We start from the raw sequence: 19,193 nt of genomic DNA, 5'->3' as shown, positions 1-19,193 counted from the left end.
TTTGTTACCAAGTCCAACCTATAATTTTTCCAGTAAGGACACTGAAGCCTAACATCAGAGATTTGGTCAGTAATCCTATTGAGTTAGGATCTGAGCCTCCTGATTGCTAACCTAAAGCCCCAACTGTCAATTTCCACAATTGTTTCATAACAGAATTTAAAGCAAAATAGGAGGAAATGTGTACACCTAGTTGTTATAATTTTAAAAAATGTATTGCTTATATCTTAAAGCAACTCATTTTACAGACAAAAATGTTGAAACCTAGAGATGTTATAGTGTGGTAGAGTTCTCAAAAAATGTCCAACTTTAAATCACTGGTTACACTTTGGCTTTTTTTTTTTTTTTTAGCTTTTTATTTTATTTTATTTTATTTTTTCTAATTTTATTTTATTTTTAAACTTTACATACTTGTATTAGTTTTGCCAAATATCAAAATGAATCCGCCACAGGTATAATTCTTTAAAGAGAATTTTAAATTCCCTTCTCTTAAACATTGTTTAAAAATATCAATCTTATCACGTTGACCGTTTTGGCAAATTTTAGTCTTTATTCAATTTAGTTCTATTCAGTTCAATAGAGGACAGAATTGGTAGAGACCTAACAGAAGCAGAAGATATTAAGAAGAGGTGGCAAGAATACACAGAAGAACTGTACAGAAATGATCTTCATGACCCAAATAATCATGATGGTGTGATCACTCACCTAGAGCCAGACATCCTGGAATGTGAAGTCAAGTGGGCCTTAGGAAGCATCACTACAAACAAAGCTAGTGGAGGTGATGGAATTCCAGTTGAGCTATTTCAAATACTGAAAGATTATGCTGTGAAAGTGCTGCACTCATTATGCCAGCAAATTTGGAAAACTCAGCAATGGCTACAGGACTGGAAAAGGTCAGTGTTGATTCCAATCCCAAAGAAAGGCAATGCCAAAGAATGCTCAAACTACTGCACAATTGCACTCATCTCACACGCTGGCAAAGTAATGCTCAAGATTCTTCAAGCCAGACTTCAGCAATACATGAACTGTGAACTTCCAGATGTTCAAACTGGTTTTAGAAAAGGCAGAGGAATCAGAAATCAAATTGCCAACATCCAGTGGATCATCAAAAAGCAAGAGAGTTCCAGAAAAACATCTATTTCTGCTTTATTGACTGCACCAAAGGCTTTGACTGTGTGGATCACAATAAACTGTGGAAAATTCTGAAAGAGATGGGAATACCAGACCACCTGACCTGCCTCTTGAGAAACCTGTATGCAGGTCAGGAAGCAACAGTTAGAACTGGACATGGAACAACAGACTGGTTCCAAATAGGAAAAGGAGTTCGTCAAAGCTGTATATTGTCACCCTGCTTATTTAACTTATATGCAGAGTACATCATGAGAAACACTGGGCTGGAGGAAGCACAAGCTGGAATCAAGATTGCTGGGAGAAATATTAATAACCTCAGATATGCAGATGACACCACCCTTATGGCAGAAAGTGAAGAGGAACTAAAGAGCCTCTTGATGAAAGTAAAAGAGGAGAGTGAAAAAGTTGGCTTAAAGCCCAACATTCAGAAAACTAAGATCATGGCATCTGGTCCCATTACTTCATGGGAAATAGATGGCGAAACAGTGGAAACAGTGTCAGACTTTATTTTTCTGGGCTCCAAAATCACTGCAGATGGTGACTGCAGCCATGAAATTAAAAGACGCTTAGTCCTTGGAAGGTAAGTTATGACCAACCTAGATAGCATATTCAAAAGCAGAGACATTACTTTGCCAACAAAGGTCCATCTAGTCAAGGCTATGGTTTTTCCTGTGGTCATGTATGGATGTGAGAGTTGGACTATAAAGAAAGCTCAGCGCTGAAGAATTGATGCTTTTGGACTGTGGTGTTGGAGAAGACTCTTGAGAGTCCCTTGGACTGCAAGGAGATCCAACCAGCCCATCCTAAAGGAGATCAGTCCTGGGTGTTCATTGGAAGGACTGATGTTGAAGCTGAAACTCCAATACTTTGGCCACCTGATGCAAAGAGCTGACTCATTTGAAAAGACCCTGATGCTGGGAAAGATTGAGGGCAGGAGGAGAAGGGAACGACAGAGGATGAGACGGTTGGATGGCATCACCGACTCGATGGACATGGGTTGGGTGGATTCCGGGAGTTGGTGATGGACAGGGAGGCCTGCCATGCTGTGGTTCATGGGGTCGCAAAGAGTCGGACACGACTGAGCGACTGAACTGAACTGAATTAGTTTGATGTCAGAGACCAGAGTAATACCTGAGAAGGGCTTTAATTTCCTCTTTAGCCTGCTTCACCTACTGTAGACAGTGTTACGGAATTATCCTTGGCTCCATCTTTATTGTGAGGAAAAACTAATTCTCTGTTCTCAGTGGCTTTCTCTGCTCTAGGCATCTGTCCTTTTAACTTGAGATGAAAAACATAAGGAAATAGAAGTCATGCTTCTACTCTTAAGTGTTCAAATGCCTCATAATTGTCTTTTGTTTTATCCAAATAAAAGAATCTTATTCTACCAGTACTGTCCTTTCAAGAGCTGAGCTGACTTCCTACTTATGTATATCTCCTTCATTGCTACCTGCCTCTAGCTTTATATATTTTTAAAGAAACCTATTTTTTTTTTTACCATTTTCCTTCAGTACATTAAAAATTTTTACCCCCCAAAAATGAATCATTAAAAAAAAATGACTCATGGCAGTTGCCTCCCATAAAGACACCAGTTTCTACAGCTAATGTTGAGATTGATGTTGTGTCTTTTACAAAATGACAACAAGCCTTACTACAAAGGAAAAATGCTACCCAAAGAAGGCAGTGGCTTATGACTCCTCTGGAGCTTTGTTTGTAATCCTACTCAAATGCCCCACGCTTCCAAGGGGACCACACACCTGGAATATTGCAATTTTAGAAAGCTTTTAAAATCTCAGTCAGAACTCACTCCTTTCCCAGAACTTTGCTTTCCTTGGTTTCTTTGTATCCTTTTGGAATTCATCAAGGCGCTCAGACATTTAGAAAAAAAAAGTCACTGAATAAATATTGAGTAATATGACCCAACTTTTGTGTTTTTAGACATGTGGCAACCAAATTAGTCAACCCAAGGCAAACAGCCTGAGGAATCATTGAATTTTCATAGCCTGGGTTTAGCTCTTGGCTGTCTTCCTTCTTCCTGTCTCTTTCTTTTTCACTCATTTTCAGTGAGATGACTTGTTAAAGGAGTAGGTTGCTTACCTGTCTTTGAGTGTTGGAATCTGCCTGCTTTCTGAATGTTTCTTTTCAAAATTTGTATTGAGAAAGGAAAATTGCCTTGTTAGAGAGCCAGGAAATTGATTAGCAGTAAGCAAAGAGATCCAAATGGGGCTTTCGGGACAAACTTCAATGCATGATTTCCTTGTACAATTTTGAGTTGATGGTCATGTTTCAGTTCTTTTTAATTTACAAAGTTTTTACTCATTTTTCAGCCTCCCTAGATTTCAACGATGCTCCCCCATCAAACCTAACTAAGCCATAGCAACATATTTGAATGTTTTTCTCACCATCTCCCCTGTTAGGCTGTGATAGAGCTCTTAGTGAGCACTTAGATACCAGCAAGCAGTGAATAGAAGAAAAAAACAGAATAAAAAAGGAAGAACAGCAGTGATTTTGACTAGTCCCTCTCCAAGGAAAAATCACAGCAGCCGTGGTTGCTGTAAAATCCACCACTTACAGATTGACTGCTATGTGTCAGTCTGTCTGCCTGCTCTGTGTTTGTTGAATTTTCAAATGACCCTAGGAAGTACATAGTCTTTCTTCCATTTTATTGTTTTGAATATTGAGGCTCAGAGAAGTAAAGTGTCTTACCCAAGTCCACACAGCTGATGAAGTAGCAGGGCCTACTAGAGAACACAGGTCATTCTGATTGCCAAGCCAGTGACCTCGCTTCTCTATTCCGCTGTACTCTCCCGATTATAGTGTAGTTGCTTCTCACTAAAACACTCTCATTTCCCACTTTTCTTGACATCCAGAAATGAATTGAAAAATGGGTAAATAAGTGATTCATCCATAGAGAAATTGGGAGTAGTTTACATATCTGAAGCCAGAATTTTATGTCTTTATCAAAGAGAAGGTACTGAGTTAGCCAAAAAGTTCATGCTTTCTATAACATCAGCTGGGAAAATCTGAATGAACTTTTTGGCCAAGCCAATATTATTGTGTACTCCTAAGATAATAGTTCTAATGTATGAATAATTTATATCTGATTACTACTTTGTATTCACTGAATCCGTTCTAAAGGAGATCAGTCCTGGGTGTTCTTTGGAAGGAATGGTGCTAAAGCTGAAACTCCAGTACTTTGGCCACCTCATGTGAAGAGTTGACTCGTTGGAAAAGACTCTGATGCTGGGAGGGATTGGGGGCAGGAGGAGAAGGGGACGACAGAGGATGAGATGGCTGGATGGCATCACCGACTCAATGGACATGGGTTTGGGTGAACTCTGGGAGTTGGTGATGGACAGGGAGGCCTGGCATGCTGCAGTTCATGGGATTGCAAAGAGTTAGACACGACTGAGCAACTGAACTGAATTGAACTGAGCATTGGAAAGAGCTTCAATTAAATACATAAACTTTGTACTCTGAAATTACAGTCTAAAATAGACCCAGAGTAACATGGAAAATGACAGCATGGGGGAAATTATCAACATAGTCCCAGTAGGGCCACATGGGAAGATTTGCTTTTCACCAGATATCCTCAAGATTCTGGTCAGCTGTCCTTTCAGAAAAATGTCTTAAGACAGTTAAAGTAGATAAGGTGATGTGGATTGTGTTGGTATTTTTGACTCTATGGAAATGGATTTCCTACAGAGGTAAAAGAAAATATATAAGATGAAGTGAAGAGCAGTACACACTATTATGATGCCTCATATTTGCCAGTGTTTTCTATTTCAAATGAGACTTGGCTATACTCAAAGAGCTTTCAACTTTTACCTGAATCTGCATGAAACCACTACAGCTTTACACAGAGTCACTGATCCATATTTTGGGTGAAACCCATTCAAAATAATGTTATTTCACACATTTCTAAAACATTTTCTTCTGCAAAGAACATTTACTCTCCAAATATTTAAGGTGTTTTAATCCTACAATCTAAGGTTTATGACTCATACTTGACTAAAAGTAAACCACGTGTATACCAAGTTGATGATAAAGGAAAAACTGTACTCGTCAACGATCATCATGCAAAGTTCAGGTTCTGGCAGCTGAGATGTGATAATTCACCATAAGATGAATCACAGCTGTACAGTTGGACATTTGTATTGCCTGAAACCTGGTCACTCTCCTTTGTATCTTGTATTGGGGTTTTGTTGTTGTTCAGTAGCCAAGTCGTGCCCGACTCTTCATGATCCCATGGACCGCACCATGCCAGGCCTCCCTGTCCCCCACCATCTCCCAGAGTTTGCCCAAGTTAATTCCATTGCATTGGTGATGCCATCCAACCATCTCCTCCTCTGTCTCTCTCTTCTCTTTCTGTCTTCAGTGGGGCTTCCTTGGTAGCTCAGATGGCATTGAGGTAGAGCTGACTAATAACATCGTGATAGTTTCAGGTGAACAGCAAAGGGACTTGGCCATACATATACATGTATCCATTCTTCCCCAAACTCGCGTCCCATCCAGGCTGCCATCTACCATTGGCAGTGTTGTTTCATTCCACTCCATTGGAGTGGAGTTCCTTGTGCTAAAAATCCTGGTCCCTGTTGACAGTTGCTGGCATTGAGTGGTGGAAGATCCTGCGTATGCTGCTGAGATCTGGATGTGCTACTGAACTTGGCTTTGGTCACTGGGATGTGCTAAACTCAGTCTACAGTCATCCCAGTGAAGGACCTATGTGCCATTTATCAGAGCACTTATTAAAAGGATGCTGTCCTAATTAGAATTGGAGCTTAGTGTAACCAAAGAAACGCAAATGAATGCCACAGCTGTATCTCACTGCTTTTCATAAGCCTTGCAATAAAAGCTAAACAGTTTTTAGTGGCTTTTACAATTATACTTCCCTTCAATTTTCCAAAGGTTACAGGGCCTGAACCACACAAATCCCATTAAAGTAAGTAGTTGTTGTGCAATATAAGTTCCTTTGAAAACATTCTTCAATGCCCATAAAATGATCAGCGGGCTCCTCTGTAGATCTGCTTGCTTGCCATGTTTTCAACCAAAAGACAGATGACAGGCTTTGATGTGGTGGTTGGTTTCTGCTACTGAAGCTGGCATTTTATCTTCTTGCATCAGATTTCTTCTCAAATGGATGTGACTCAGGCATATGAAACACATTTTTTTCTTCAGATTTTATCCCTAAAATATGTTTTTGCTGTACCTTTAAATTACATTTGGCTGACCGATTTGGAATCTCGAGTCTCCCACAAGATACAGAGCAGGAGAGGGTCAGGGTCTTTGGGAGTTAACTGGAGCCCAAGTGGGGAGTACAAAGCCTTAGTGAGGAGGGATCACTGTCTGCTGTCTGGTCCTCAGGCTTGAGGCTGACACTCCTCCCTGTCTTCTCCACCCTCCCTTCAGTGTAACTTCAGCAGTCCCAAGTCAAGTTCTGAGTGAATTTCAAGCTAGAGTCAAGAACGGAGCTATTGTTCTCTTTAACTTCTCCATGAAAGCCTGAGGCGTCTCCTCACTAGAATTTAGAGCTTTCTTTTCTAAAGAGGAGCTTGATAAGTATTCTAACATCCTATTCCATTGGAAACTCCATTCTCTTTAAGACTCTTCCTCCTGTTTGTTTCAATTATTCATTATCTTAGATCTACTTATCTTGTAGGAAATAAAAATGAAGGACTAGCTCCTTCATTTAGGGAAGAGTCAGAAGCTCTCTCCCATCTTTAAATCTGATGATGAAGCTATTTAAAAGAGAAACATGGTAAAAGAATGTTTTCTTCCTCTACAGATAAATAATTTTACCAGGGACAAAAAGATAATGTTAACCTAATTATTTGCTATATGCTATTAAAAAGACTAATTGGAATTCAGACATGATTCATCCTCTTAAACTTTAGTTAAATCACCAGGGTGGGTCCTGGTGGCTCCGATAGTAAAGAATCTGCCTGCAGTGCAGGGGACCCAGGTTTGATCCCTGGGTTGGGAAGATCCCCTGGAGAAGGGAATGGCAGCCCACTCCAGTATTCTTGTCTGGAGAATTCCATGGACAGAGGAACCTGGCAGACTACATGGGGTCCATGGGGTCAGAAAGAGTCAGACATGACTGAGTGACAAACACACCCACAAATCACCAAGGTTCTAATTTTCTGAAATTACTTCTATACCACAATACTCTTTCAAATTTTATTGTCACTTAATTTATCAAAAGACCTTATGTCTTTTTTATAGAAATACCTGAGTGCATTGAGGTGATAAAACATTTGCATAGAAAGAAATGAATCATACTTTTAAAAAATATTTGATTATACACTAAAATATGTATAGGAATTTAGATATGAAGGAATCAATATGGATTGGAGGTATCAGCAAATTTTATAGAGAAAGTAGAATTAAAGTGTGTCATAGGAAACAGATTTTGCACTGTGTCCTAAAAGGAAAGAAAGAGAAATGCTAATATGAATGTGGGGAGAAGACAGAAGATGAGGGTTTACTGCTGTGTGAAAGTAACCCTGCACATGCTTAACTGGTGAAGCAAGGACTTACAGAGGCCTTTGAAATGGAAATCCAAGAACATCTCGATCAAAGTAGCTGTCCTACATGAGAATTGTTGCATTTTTTTTAATGGCTTTTCTGGCAGAAATAACATGTAGAACACATGGACCCCCTTCCTGAGACCCTCTTTATATGACTAGTATCGATAAACCTTTTTACTGATACAGAGTTTTCCCGGGGTAGTGTTTTTTTACTTATATCTCTGACTTAATTGTCTCACTCCTGCGTGGGGCGTCTATTGTCATTTGCACTTAAAAAGTAAGGTGGAAATAGAAGTCCTGGCTTCCACACTACTATATATAGAATGGATAACCTACAAGGACCCACTGCATAGCACAGAAAATGATACTCATATTTCGTAATAACCTATAAGGGAAAAGAATCTGAACAATTATGTATATATTCTTTTGTACATATTGTACATATACTATATATATTGCATATATAAGATACTATGTAATATATAAAGTAGTATATATCACACATATACAATATTGTATATTATATATAGAAAATATTATATAAAATACATACTATATATAAAATAATATATAGAGAGAAAATTCATATACATATGGATATATATTTGGATATATATATCTGAATCACTTTGTGATATACCTGAAAATAACACAACATTGTAAATCAAGTATACTTAAATAAAAAAAAAAAGAAGTCCTGGCTTCTAGCTCTGGCTCAGTTTCAGCTTGTATTGTGATTTGAGGCAAATCACTTCATTCTTCTGGGCCTCACTGACCTCATCTATAAAATAAGAGGTTTGAATTACATAATTTCTCTGGTTTTATGTGGTGCCAATATTTTATGACTCATGAATCAAGTGAAAATTCACCTGTTAATAAGATAAACAGGTGATCTTATTTTTTTTTTGCTTGTTTTTGTTGGAAAGCATGAGAATAACTACGTTCTTGAAATTTACACAATCATAACATAATCTTCCATAAAATCTGTAAACACCTTGGATTTGAAACATAATTTTGATAAATATGTATCCATATACCCTGGTGGCCCAGTGGTAAAGAATCTGTCAATGCAGGAGACACAAGTTTGATCCCAAGGTCAGGAAGATCCCCTGGGAAAGGAAATGGTAACCCATTCCAGCATTCTTGCCTGTGAAAACCTATGGACAGAGGAGCCTCATGGGCTATAGTCTGTGAGGTCGTGACAGAGTCAGACGCGACTGAGCGACTCAACAACCACCACCACCCTGTGGTTATTCTGCGCTTTGGTGAATCCTACCTGTTCCAGAATTCCAAGTGTGTGAAGTTGCTCAGTCATGTCTGACTCATGGACTGTAGCCTGCCAAGTTCCTCTGTCCATGGGATTTTCCAGGCAAGAATACTGGAGTGGGTTACCATTTCCTTCTCCAGGGGATCTTCCCAATCCAGGGATCGAACTGTAGTCTCCCACACTGCAGGCAGACTCTTTACCATATGAGCCACCAGGGAAGCCCCTTCCAGAATTCCAAAGAATTAGCCATTTCCTGATGTCCAGTTGGCTGTCAGTATCCTTGAACAGCATCCTTCTAAACTGACCTTTTATAGTAGCTGTTTTTACGAGAAAGATAATATTCCAGCAATAATAAAAATACACTAGTTTCTCTCCCCTATATTCAACCAGAGTTTATATTCTAAGTCTTTATCGCAGGTGTTTCAAATGTCTCACATTTGTAAATGTGCTGTATTTTGTCCACATTTCCTTTCAAGCCGCTGATGAGACTGTACGGGATCCTGTTCTGTGTTCCTGGGGGAAAACAGGGAGCTCGTAGTTCGTGATTAGTGAGCAAAGACAGACAAGCCCAGGGCTGCCGCTTGAGTGGTGTCTGCTGGCCCCTCACTGTCTCTTCCTATTATATTACACTTGTGCTCTGAAGGATGTTTACCAGAGCCACACTCTGTGGACCCCTGTCATTTGTGTGTCTTTTCTCACCTTCAACATGATCTGGACTGGTGTTTTCATTTGTTAAAAACAACAAGGACATTCACTGGGAAACTTCTGCTGGAATCCTTTCAGGTCATCATAGCTATTTATTCTCTGTCATAAACTATAATTCTCCATCCCCTTACCCCCTCGTCAGGGGAGTCGGTGGTTTATGGTGGACAGTCAGTGGGATTTGAGTGAGCAGTGGAAGATTTCAGAGAACTACTGAGAGGTTCTGTAGCAGGTTGTAGCACTAAGAACAAAACATAAAACCTTCTTGTTCTCCATCACAGTTTGGCAGTACAAGAAGAAATGGGCTTCCCAAACAGCATAAAGGATTTAGAATTTGTGGCTATACCTGTGAAAACAGTTCCTCTGAGGAAAGAAAGCAAATCATGGGATTGGATTAATAAGAAATTTCCTTTACATGATTAAAATGGCCCAGGGTCTGATCACTGGTCTCAGTCTGGGGTCGGTATGGAAGTTAGAGATTTTTTCAGACTTCTGTTTAACAGGAACATGAAACGCAGTTGTGGTGCTGTCATAAAGGCATGAATGACCGAGAGAGAGAGAAGCCTGAAGCACAAGACATGTAGAACTGTAAACAAAAAGATTTGGAAAGAGAATGGGAGCAACAGGAATGCCTCCATATATTCAAACATGAAGGAGAATACAAATGCAAGGCAACAACCGAAAGATGTATGATCCTAGGTGTTTGAACTGTAGTGTTGACATTGTTGTAAAGTAATTTTTCTAATAGCTAAATGGTGGTAAAATCAAGGGTGTTGTTGAAATATTCCAGGCTTTGATTGTTGTTGCTGCTGTTGTTCAGTCACTCCCAGAAATCATGATAATCAAACTGGCTTCATTCTCAAGACGCCACTGATCTGACCTTCTTTCTTATTGAGAGTGTCACAGAAGCGCCTTCAAAGCAGGGCTCCTGGTTGAGGCACCACCATGGAAAGAACCAGAGAGGTGGTCAATTCTGAAGACAACCATATTGATGAAAGAATGAATGTCAGCAGCTTCTTAGACACGGAATGGGGGGACGGGGTTGAGATCATATGGTTTTTTTCCTACAGAAACAGTTTCCTCAAGACAGGGAAAGTTTCACATTTTCCCTGGACACAAATTCAGCAAGCACTGACTGTATACGGGTGCTCTACCTCTCAGGAGGGAACGAGCAGTCTCTGTTCTGAGCTCCAAGGGCATCACTGGTGAAGGAGCACTCGTGGAGAAGGTGGGCTCTCAGCAGAAGTCTTGGAGGCCTCAGGTAGGCACTGAGAGATCTGGGCTGGGAGCTCCTAGATTTAAGCTGTACTCTGAATCCCCACCCAACTCTGGAACATGCCCCCAGTCTACAGGAATTATACTATAGCTCAGGTGTGGATCATTCCTCCTGGGACATCAGGATTCACACTAGTAGTTTTCTTGAGTGTTTGTGTTTTCATAGTTACAGAGGGTCAGGAGACTTCTGTTGTTGTTCAGTGGCTCAGTCATGTCTGAGTCTTTGTGATCCTATGGACTCTAGCCTTCCAGCCTCCTCTGTCCATGGAATTTCCCAGGCAGGAATACTGGAGTGGGTTGCCATTTCCTTCTCCAGGAGGTCTTCCCAACCCAGGGATCGAACCCATGCAGGTGGGTTCTTTATCACTGTGCCACCTGGGAAGCCCTCAGGAGAATTTACATGTCGAAAAAAAGCGACTTGAGAGCTACTTCCATTGAATGTGGAACAAGTGGCCATGCTCTCTTTCCCTCCATCCTCACTTTCACTCCTTGTATTTTTCTTCAAGATGAGTGGGGAAAGCGATTGGAAGTGTGAGTCTGGTTCATCAGGCTGAGCATGTGACTTGGGCCTGAGCAACTCGAGCTGTAAATCTCTGAGTACTTCAGGGGCTCTGTGGTGCCTTGAGTATGAGGGTGAGGGCTAAGACAGTGATGTTAGCACAGCTGGTATCCTGCTCAGCTCCACAAGTCCAACGCTCCTGCTGAACCGAGGGAGGGCAGCCGGACAGGAGCACACTACTCTCTCACAGCCCTGGGCAGGCTGGACCAACTGGCCATGGTGCCTTTGGGGTAACTCCGAGAAAATCAAGGAGGAATCTTGATGGCTAAAAACTTGAGGACATGATTCTCCAAAGGTTCCTAAGACTTCAAAGCCCTAGAACTCAAATTTGGGGTGAAACTGGTTCAGAGGTCTTTCAGGACTGTTCTTGAGTTCTTGGTGAGTTCAAGGACAGCGTCAGCTGGGGTGGGTAGGTGTTGTAGCACTAGCCCTGATCTAAGCTGATGCCCTTGATGCCTAACTCAACAACAGCATGGAGCCTTGAACAAACAGTGAGGGATTATTTTCTTTTTCCAGGAAGATGCATGGGAAAAACAGAAATCCTTCTTATCTGTTTGAATATGGCTTTTCCTTTATAACTGCATTTGTGTTGATGTGGGTTTGTTGAGGTGACATAACCAGGGAATTGTTCGGCTCCTCGGTTATGAAACTGTGTGAATGAACATAGCATTACCTAAGACAAATGAAGTCCAAGGCAATCTCTTCTCCTTTCCCCATCTCTGGAGATGTCCAGAGAATATAGAGAGGAGTGAAATATTTCTTTAGCCCTCTTTGACAAAACAGGCTTCAAGGAGCATATGAAAAGATCTCTCTGACAGTTCAGGTCTGGTTGAAGATTTAGAAGCAACAAATAAACATCAGAACTGCTGTGGGTTCTTGGTGTATGAACTTGAGGGCACCAAAACCTGTATTTGCACCTGGAAAGTGGCATTTGGCCCTAGCACTTTGATGAGCATGGGAGCCAAGGAAACAGTTTTACTGTGGATACACAGTGAAGAGGTATAAACCAGACCTCTGACATGACTTTAGCTCCTTTATCATCAATTTCTTGTATTCCAGATGATCAACTGAACTCAGAGGAAAAGAAGAAGAGAAAGCAGCGGAGGAACAGGACAACCTTCAACAGCAGTCAGCTGCAGGCTTTGGAGCGTGTCTTTGAGCGGACACACTACCCAGATGCGTTTGTGCGAGAAGACCTTGCCCGCCGGGTGAACCTCACTGAGGCCAGAGTGCAGGTAACCAGAGTACTCCCCACCTCAAGGGCACATCTCTGAAGACTGTTGAAAAACACCACTTGTAGATTTCAGACCAGAGCTGATAGTAAGAAAGATTATAAATGGGCAGCATGAGGACAGAATCAGTTTTTGACTGTGTTTCTTTTGGCAGAAGCATATTTTAAAAAATCAAAGTGAAGGCCTTTCAGTAGGGCAGAATATGCCTTGCTAGCGGTCTCACTCCTCTCATTGTTTCCCGCCTTTCCAGATTCATGTTATAAACATTGTCCATCAGCGCATTTGGCTCTGCACCTTCCCCACCACCTTGCCCCAGCTTTCAACTTGAGCAGTCAGGTGCTCAAAGAGATGAACTCTCTGTCCCCCACCTCAGTTTTCTTCCCCAGACTTTGGGAATGTCCAAATCTCCAAGAAACATATTTATAGTGATGGACATGGATGGCAGTGGGGAATGAACACATCAAAGATCTTGAACTTAGAAACTGCATTAAGAGCACATTTAAGTAGGTGATTTTGTGTTTCTGTGAAGTGAAGATGGGTAAGTATGTAAAACAAGGTGAAGAGAGAATAGTAATTCTTTCAAATATTAATGCCATGGCTCATCAACTACAAGCCAGGCATCTAGAAATAGTACAATCTGTGATTAGAAATAATAATGATGATAATAATAACTAATATGAGTTGAGCCCTTATATGCCAAACAGTGTCCTTAGTTACATAACTGATCTGTCTAATCCTCACCCCAATTCAGTGAGGTGGATAAAATTATTCATCTGACAGATACGGAAACTGAGACTCAGAAGTTAAAGGATTGTGTATCACGTGACACAGCTAGGAAGGGGCTGAACTAGAATTTGAAGACACATATGCAGATCTGGAGTTCATGTTTTTAAGCATTACAGTAGGTTTTAAATAAATACATAAATACAAGTCCTCTGGCTACATGCTTTTTCAAGCAGTGTTTTGCTATCTCTGCTCAGAGTCCAGATTTGATTATCTTCCATATTGCTAGAGGTAGGCTTGTCTTCCCTAATAAATTATTGTTTGTAAATCTGTGTCCAGTCTGAGATTGAAGAATTTCTTCTTGAAAAATACTTTTTTAAAAAATGTATTTACTTTTGGTTCTGCTGCATCTTCATTGCTGTGCGGGCTTTTCTCTAGTTGCAGAGAGCGGGGGCCTACTCTTCATAGCAGTGCATGGGTTTTTCATTGCGGTGGCTTTTCTTGTTGGGGAGCATGGGCTCTAGAGCACAGACTCAATAGTTGCGGTGCACGGGCTTAGTTGCTCTGCAGCATGTAGGATCTTCCTGGACCACAGATCAAACCCCTGTCTCCTACTTTGGTAGGTGGAATCTTCATCCCTGAACCACTGGGGTAGGCCCTGGGCTTGAAGGATTTCTTTCTGCAAACGATAACTCTCTTGATGGGGGACTTGGGCTAGGGTGTGGACGGGTGTGGAGGCTAGGAACTGTATGCAGAACCCTATACTGTGAGAGATATTTGTTGAGTTGAGGGAGAGGGTCTGAGAGGTTGCCTCAGCCTGAAGACAGTGTGCAGGCATTGTCCCTGTGAAATGGGGATTTCACCCAGAAGTCCTCCCCAGGAGAGAAAAAAAATGTCTTTGACAAAAGGAGTAAGTTGCCTGGGCGCTGTGGTACCCACAAGGATAGGTTAAGAGAAGGCAGATGTGAGGATGCTGATATTACTATGTGGGAGTCTCTCGGGGCTCAGATGAGAGTGGTCCACAGGCACAGACTCAGTTGTGCTCTCTCTATCCTGCTGTCCAAAGCACAACTCTGAGGTCTGCCTTCCCACACCCTCTTCCCCCATGCTGCTCACCACAGATCTCCAAACACGCTCCCTGTTTCTACTCTTAAATCCTTTCTTCTCTCCTCCAAAACCCATATTTTTTATGCCCCAGGCTTGTCCTACAGTGGCATAATAAATAATTTTAGGTCAATAACTCACAATGCCTGAAAGTACCACTTTTGCTATGGCAATTTGAATTTTAAATAAGGGAACCTGAACAGGGCAATGCTGGGAATTAACAAAAAAAGGTGTAAGAGCAATTTTGGATTAGGGAGCTAAATTGGTCCCATCACAATAAGCAAATGACTTTCTTATATGTTGAAACTGTTTTATCTTCTTCCTTTTCCATCCTACTATGTTCTAAAGTCTTTTAGAATTGTGAACATTTCCCATGTAAGCAGGACAGAGTTCTCCCTTTGTGACTTTATTCTTCCTCTGTGAAGACTTACCCTTTGCCAGTCTGAACCACTGCCTCTGAATCTGGCCTTCTTTATATTTATGGCCTTTATCACAATGTGACATATATTATATTGAGTTGTATGCAGGCCAACTTCCCCAGCTAGACTGTGAAGTTCTCTTGGATGGAAGCCATATCTTATCATCTTTACAATCTCATTTTTTCCCTGTCTTTTTTTTCTTTCAAATATTTATCAAGCATCTGTTATTCTCTTGGAACTGGTTTGGGTTTGCTGGGGATAAATAATAAACACTGGCTCTTTCCTCAAAGATGTTCCAGACTGGGAGCAAAGAAGACAAATGTGCAGATCATACTGTTATCAGAGCATAAGATGATTCCTACACTAAAGGAATGTTCAAGAACTAGTGATAGATCAGAGGAAGGAATGATTAAATCTGCCTGGGGAAAAAGAAAATATATGAACGTTGAGTAGTCATTCTATGCCAAGTCTCACAACAACCTGTGAGTTGGTATTATCATCTTTACTTGATTGTGAGACAAAGGATCAGAGACATATATAACTATCCAAGCACAAATCTTTAAGTCATGGAGCCAGTATTTTTCTTTAACTCTGGTAGATTTTAAAGTCACGTTCCTTCCACTCTAACATTTCACAAAGAAGATGATGTTCAAGTTAAATCTTAAAAAAAAAAAACATGTCTTTGGCACCTGGATAAAAGGGGAGAATACTGCAGACAGAGAGAACATTGGGTGTGAATACATATAGGTGGGAAAATAGCCAAATGCATTTGGGAGTCTTAACCCCAGAGTAAGATCTGAAATGATGAAGCACCAGTGCATGAGGGCCAAGTGATACAGAATGTGGCTGAATCAATGGACAATGAGCTAATTCTTGAACAGTCTTTGTTCTAGAATAAAGATAAGATATTATCTTTGATATGTTTGATAAAACATTTTGATTTTATTCTGTGGGTGACAGAGTCAGTGGATGATAGAAAGCTAAAGAGAAGCACTAATATAATTATATCTGCATTTAAAATGATAACTCTAATAGGAATGTGAAGGACACCTTAGAAACAAAAGAGCTGAAGCCAGAAAAGATTCTTCCTCTACTGATTTGCGCCCTGGCCTTCCATGGGGCACCAATCACGTGGTACTCTATGTGAATGTTGCCAGCTAGCGCTGTAAAATTGTCCTACTCTGCACTGTAGGATTTCTTTCTCCCACACCTTGTCATGCCTTTCCAGAACTGTACCTAAAATTCTTGCATTGCTGTCTTTCAAATTTACATGTCTATCTTCTTTTAGTAGACTGTGAGCTGCTTATGAGCAGAGAGTAAGTCTCGTCTCTCCATCGCAGTATTTAGGCCAGGAACTAGAATGCAGTCTCCACAAAGACTTTGTGAATGAGTAAATGAAGAAATAAAATTCCACAGCAGTACAAAAGAGTTGTCAGATCATGAGTCAGATGTCCTTGAGCTCAAAAACTCAGCCATTTTTTACTTCTGTGAACTTCAACAGAGTCCATATCATTGAGATGGTTTTCTCAACTCTGAAATAGAAATAATAACACCTAATTGTGGAATTGTCATAACTATGAAAAATGTAGGTAACATGTTTGTATAAATTCTTAGCCCTAGTAGCACTTCGGAGAAGGCAATGGCACCCCACTCCAGTACTCTTGTCTGGAAAATCCCACGGATGGAGGAGCCTGGTGGGCTGCAGTCCATGGGGTCGCTAAGAGTCGGGCACGACTGAGCGACTTCACTTTCACTTTTCACTTTCATGCATTGGAGAAGGAAATGGCAACCCACTCCAGTGTTCTTGCCTGGAGAATCCCAGGGACGGGGGAGCCTGGTGGGCTGCCATCTATGGGGTCGCACAGAGTCAGACACAACTGAAGCAACTTAGCAGCAGTAGCACTTAATAAATGGTAGAGTTTTTATTAGCTGTCCTCAATGGTATCAGTGCTGCCCATTTCCTTGGAAGCCTGCAATTAAATATACTCCAACCAGCTTCCAACTTTCAGTATCTGAATTTCTGTTTTACAAGTTTCTTTCTAGAACTTCAGGAGACATGCCAGAAGTGTTGGAACACTAATAACCAGTGACTGACAGGAGCCAATGTATGAATCCACAACTCTTTCACCCCTCCAGTGGGAGGTGTGTGCCCTGTGTTACCCTTAGGGTCCCTCAAGGACTAAGCTCCCACAGACAGAGCTGGTTCAGTAGCACACCAGTTAGAGGCTGCTTTTCTTCTGTTACTTCCTCCCTCTTCTGTGGTTATTCCTTGCACCTCCCAGATAAACAATTTGCTTCTGAAATCCTTAACGCAGGGTCTACTTCTGGGAAGATGGGAGATTTTCTTTAAATATCCAACAAGTGTCATAAAAGCAGATGATGTTTCTGCCCTTTGAAGAACTTTGAAGAAACTTTAAAAACGTCATTATACCTGTGGCAGAAGTCTGGATGAGATTTTTCTTTTTTATTATAATTCCAAAAGGAATTATAATCCACAATTTGCTGTCAAATGGGCTCGTCATGGGTTCAAATGGGTTCCCATATCTGGTGGCTTGATCATTGGAAGCACCTTTTAGTCTTTGTTCTTAATAGCCCTGGTACATGGCCCACTGGGGAAGGATTATGGCATGTTCTCGAAAGAATCCCATGCTTAGTCTATATCTTCCTTGGGAAGGTATTATATGGTAAAAATCAACCAGGAGTTTATTCATGGAACCTCTCCTTTGTTTTTCCTCTCGCTCCTCATGCCCTTCTCTCCTTCTGACAATCTTCCAGGTGTGGTTTCAGAACCGAAGAGCCAAATTCCGCAGGAATGAGAGAGCCATGCTGGCCAATAAAAATGCTTCCCTCCTCAAATCCTACTCAGGAGACGTGACTGCTGTGGAGCAGCCCATCGTACCTCGTCCTGCTCCAAGACCCACTGATTATCTCTCCTGGGGGACGGCCTCTCCGTACAGGTGAATGACTGGCCCACTCTCCCTTGCTCCACCTCCACACATTTCTCAGCGGTTGGTCACATTCAAAGCTGCTTGTGCAGCTGGCTGACATTTCTTACTGGGTTAACCTCTTCAGAGACATTCAACTTGCTGACATCCCCAGATTTTCACAGGAGATCACTAGTTGCCCCAGGAGCAGGGTCTGGGGCAGAAGAGAGAGGGGCAGGCCAACAGCAGTCTCCTCTTGGACTCAGGAACTCTTGCAAAAGGTTTCAAAGATGGGGAAGAATCTAAAAGAAAAAATCATTAAGCTATGCCCAGAGTCCCTCTTGCAATCATTCTGGAACAAAACTTTATTCCATTTCCAAACTGGATAGATCGGTTGGATTATGCTCAAGTAGGAATTTAACACATAAGGCTCTAAGTGTAGGACCAAAGGCAAACTTCACAATAAAACTGATGTGGAATGAAAAGAAGTAAGGAAGGGGAAAAAGAAGGAGAGAGACAGAGAGAGAAGGGAAAAAACCCAAGATCATTCAGATCACTCTAATGGCCATAGTTCTTTATTAATAGGTGGGAATGTCTTATGATCCAAGATGCTTTCCTATTCTATTGCTAGTTCTTGTCAACTTATTTGAAGTTCTTTTGGGGTTAGTTTGTGTGGGTTTAAGAAATATATATATGAAAGCAGTGTATAATTTTCACTAAATTTTTATATTTAAAAGGTGAAAATATGAAGGAAGCAAATAACATAATATTATTTCAATTGCTTGGAAAGCTTTTAACTTTCATTGATTATGCTGTTCAGAAAAAAACAGACAAATGCCAGAGGGAAGCTGAAACACACGTGCCTAATGCATTGTCATCAGTCTAAAGTGTCTATTTGAACCTAAGCCTGAGTACTCTTAGAAAACAGGTCAAGGCTCTGTGTTCTCTGGCCAATTGCAGCAGAGGAAGAAGTATTTACAAACCACTTACTATTCTCCTGTTTACCTTTTTATTGTTAAGGTTAATTAAGAGTTTAAAGAGAGGTTTTAAACTAAGTATAAGAGATTATCTCCCAGTTGATGCTGAGTTCCTGATGTGAAATGCAACATTAGTGAAATGCTGATAGTTTCAAATTTGATCTAATTAAAGCAAAAACCTTACCTAAATATTCTTTCTGTTTGAAATCAATTCCTTGAAAGAAATGCCATAAATGCATTTGGAAATTTCTTTTCAATTCCCCATTATGAAATTAGCCTGAATTGCTTTGGTCTATGCTTAGGAAATTGGAAATTACTATTGCTCTTAGACATAATATGCTTTGCTAATTTCAAAA

General features: G+C 40.9%; 1 protein-coding gene across 2 annotated transcripts in view; it reads left to right on the top strand.

Annotated features, from left to right (window-relative positions):
• Positions 1 to 19,193, top strand: part of PRRX1 (paired related homeobox 1) — a 78,186-nt gene that overhangs the window by 47,446 nt on the left and 11,547 nt on the right. For both annotated transcript variants that reach the window (XM_086342632.1, XM_086342631.1), the window contains exons 2-3: positions 12,518 to 12,693; positions 17,712 to 17,893. In XM_086342632.1, the coding sequence (XP_086198758.1) occupies positions 12,518 to 12,693; positions 17,712 to 17,893 (358 nt within the window). The remainder of the gene's footprint in view (positions 1 to 12,517; positions 12,694 to 17,711; positions 17,894 to 19,193) is intronic.

This window comes from Bos grunniens, chromosome 16 (genome assembly GCF_055505025.1).
Source record: "Bos grunniens cultivar Pamir isolate PY7600 chromosome 16, Bosgru_T2T1.0, whole genome shotgun sequence".
In the NCBI taxonomy this organism is placed as follows: Eukaryota; Metazoa; Chordata; class Mammalia; order Artiodactyla; family Bovidae; genus Bos; species Bos grunniens.
Note: the sequence above shows the minus strand (reverse complement) of the source record. Positions and strands in the feature narration are given on the sequence as shown.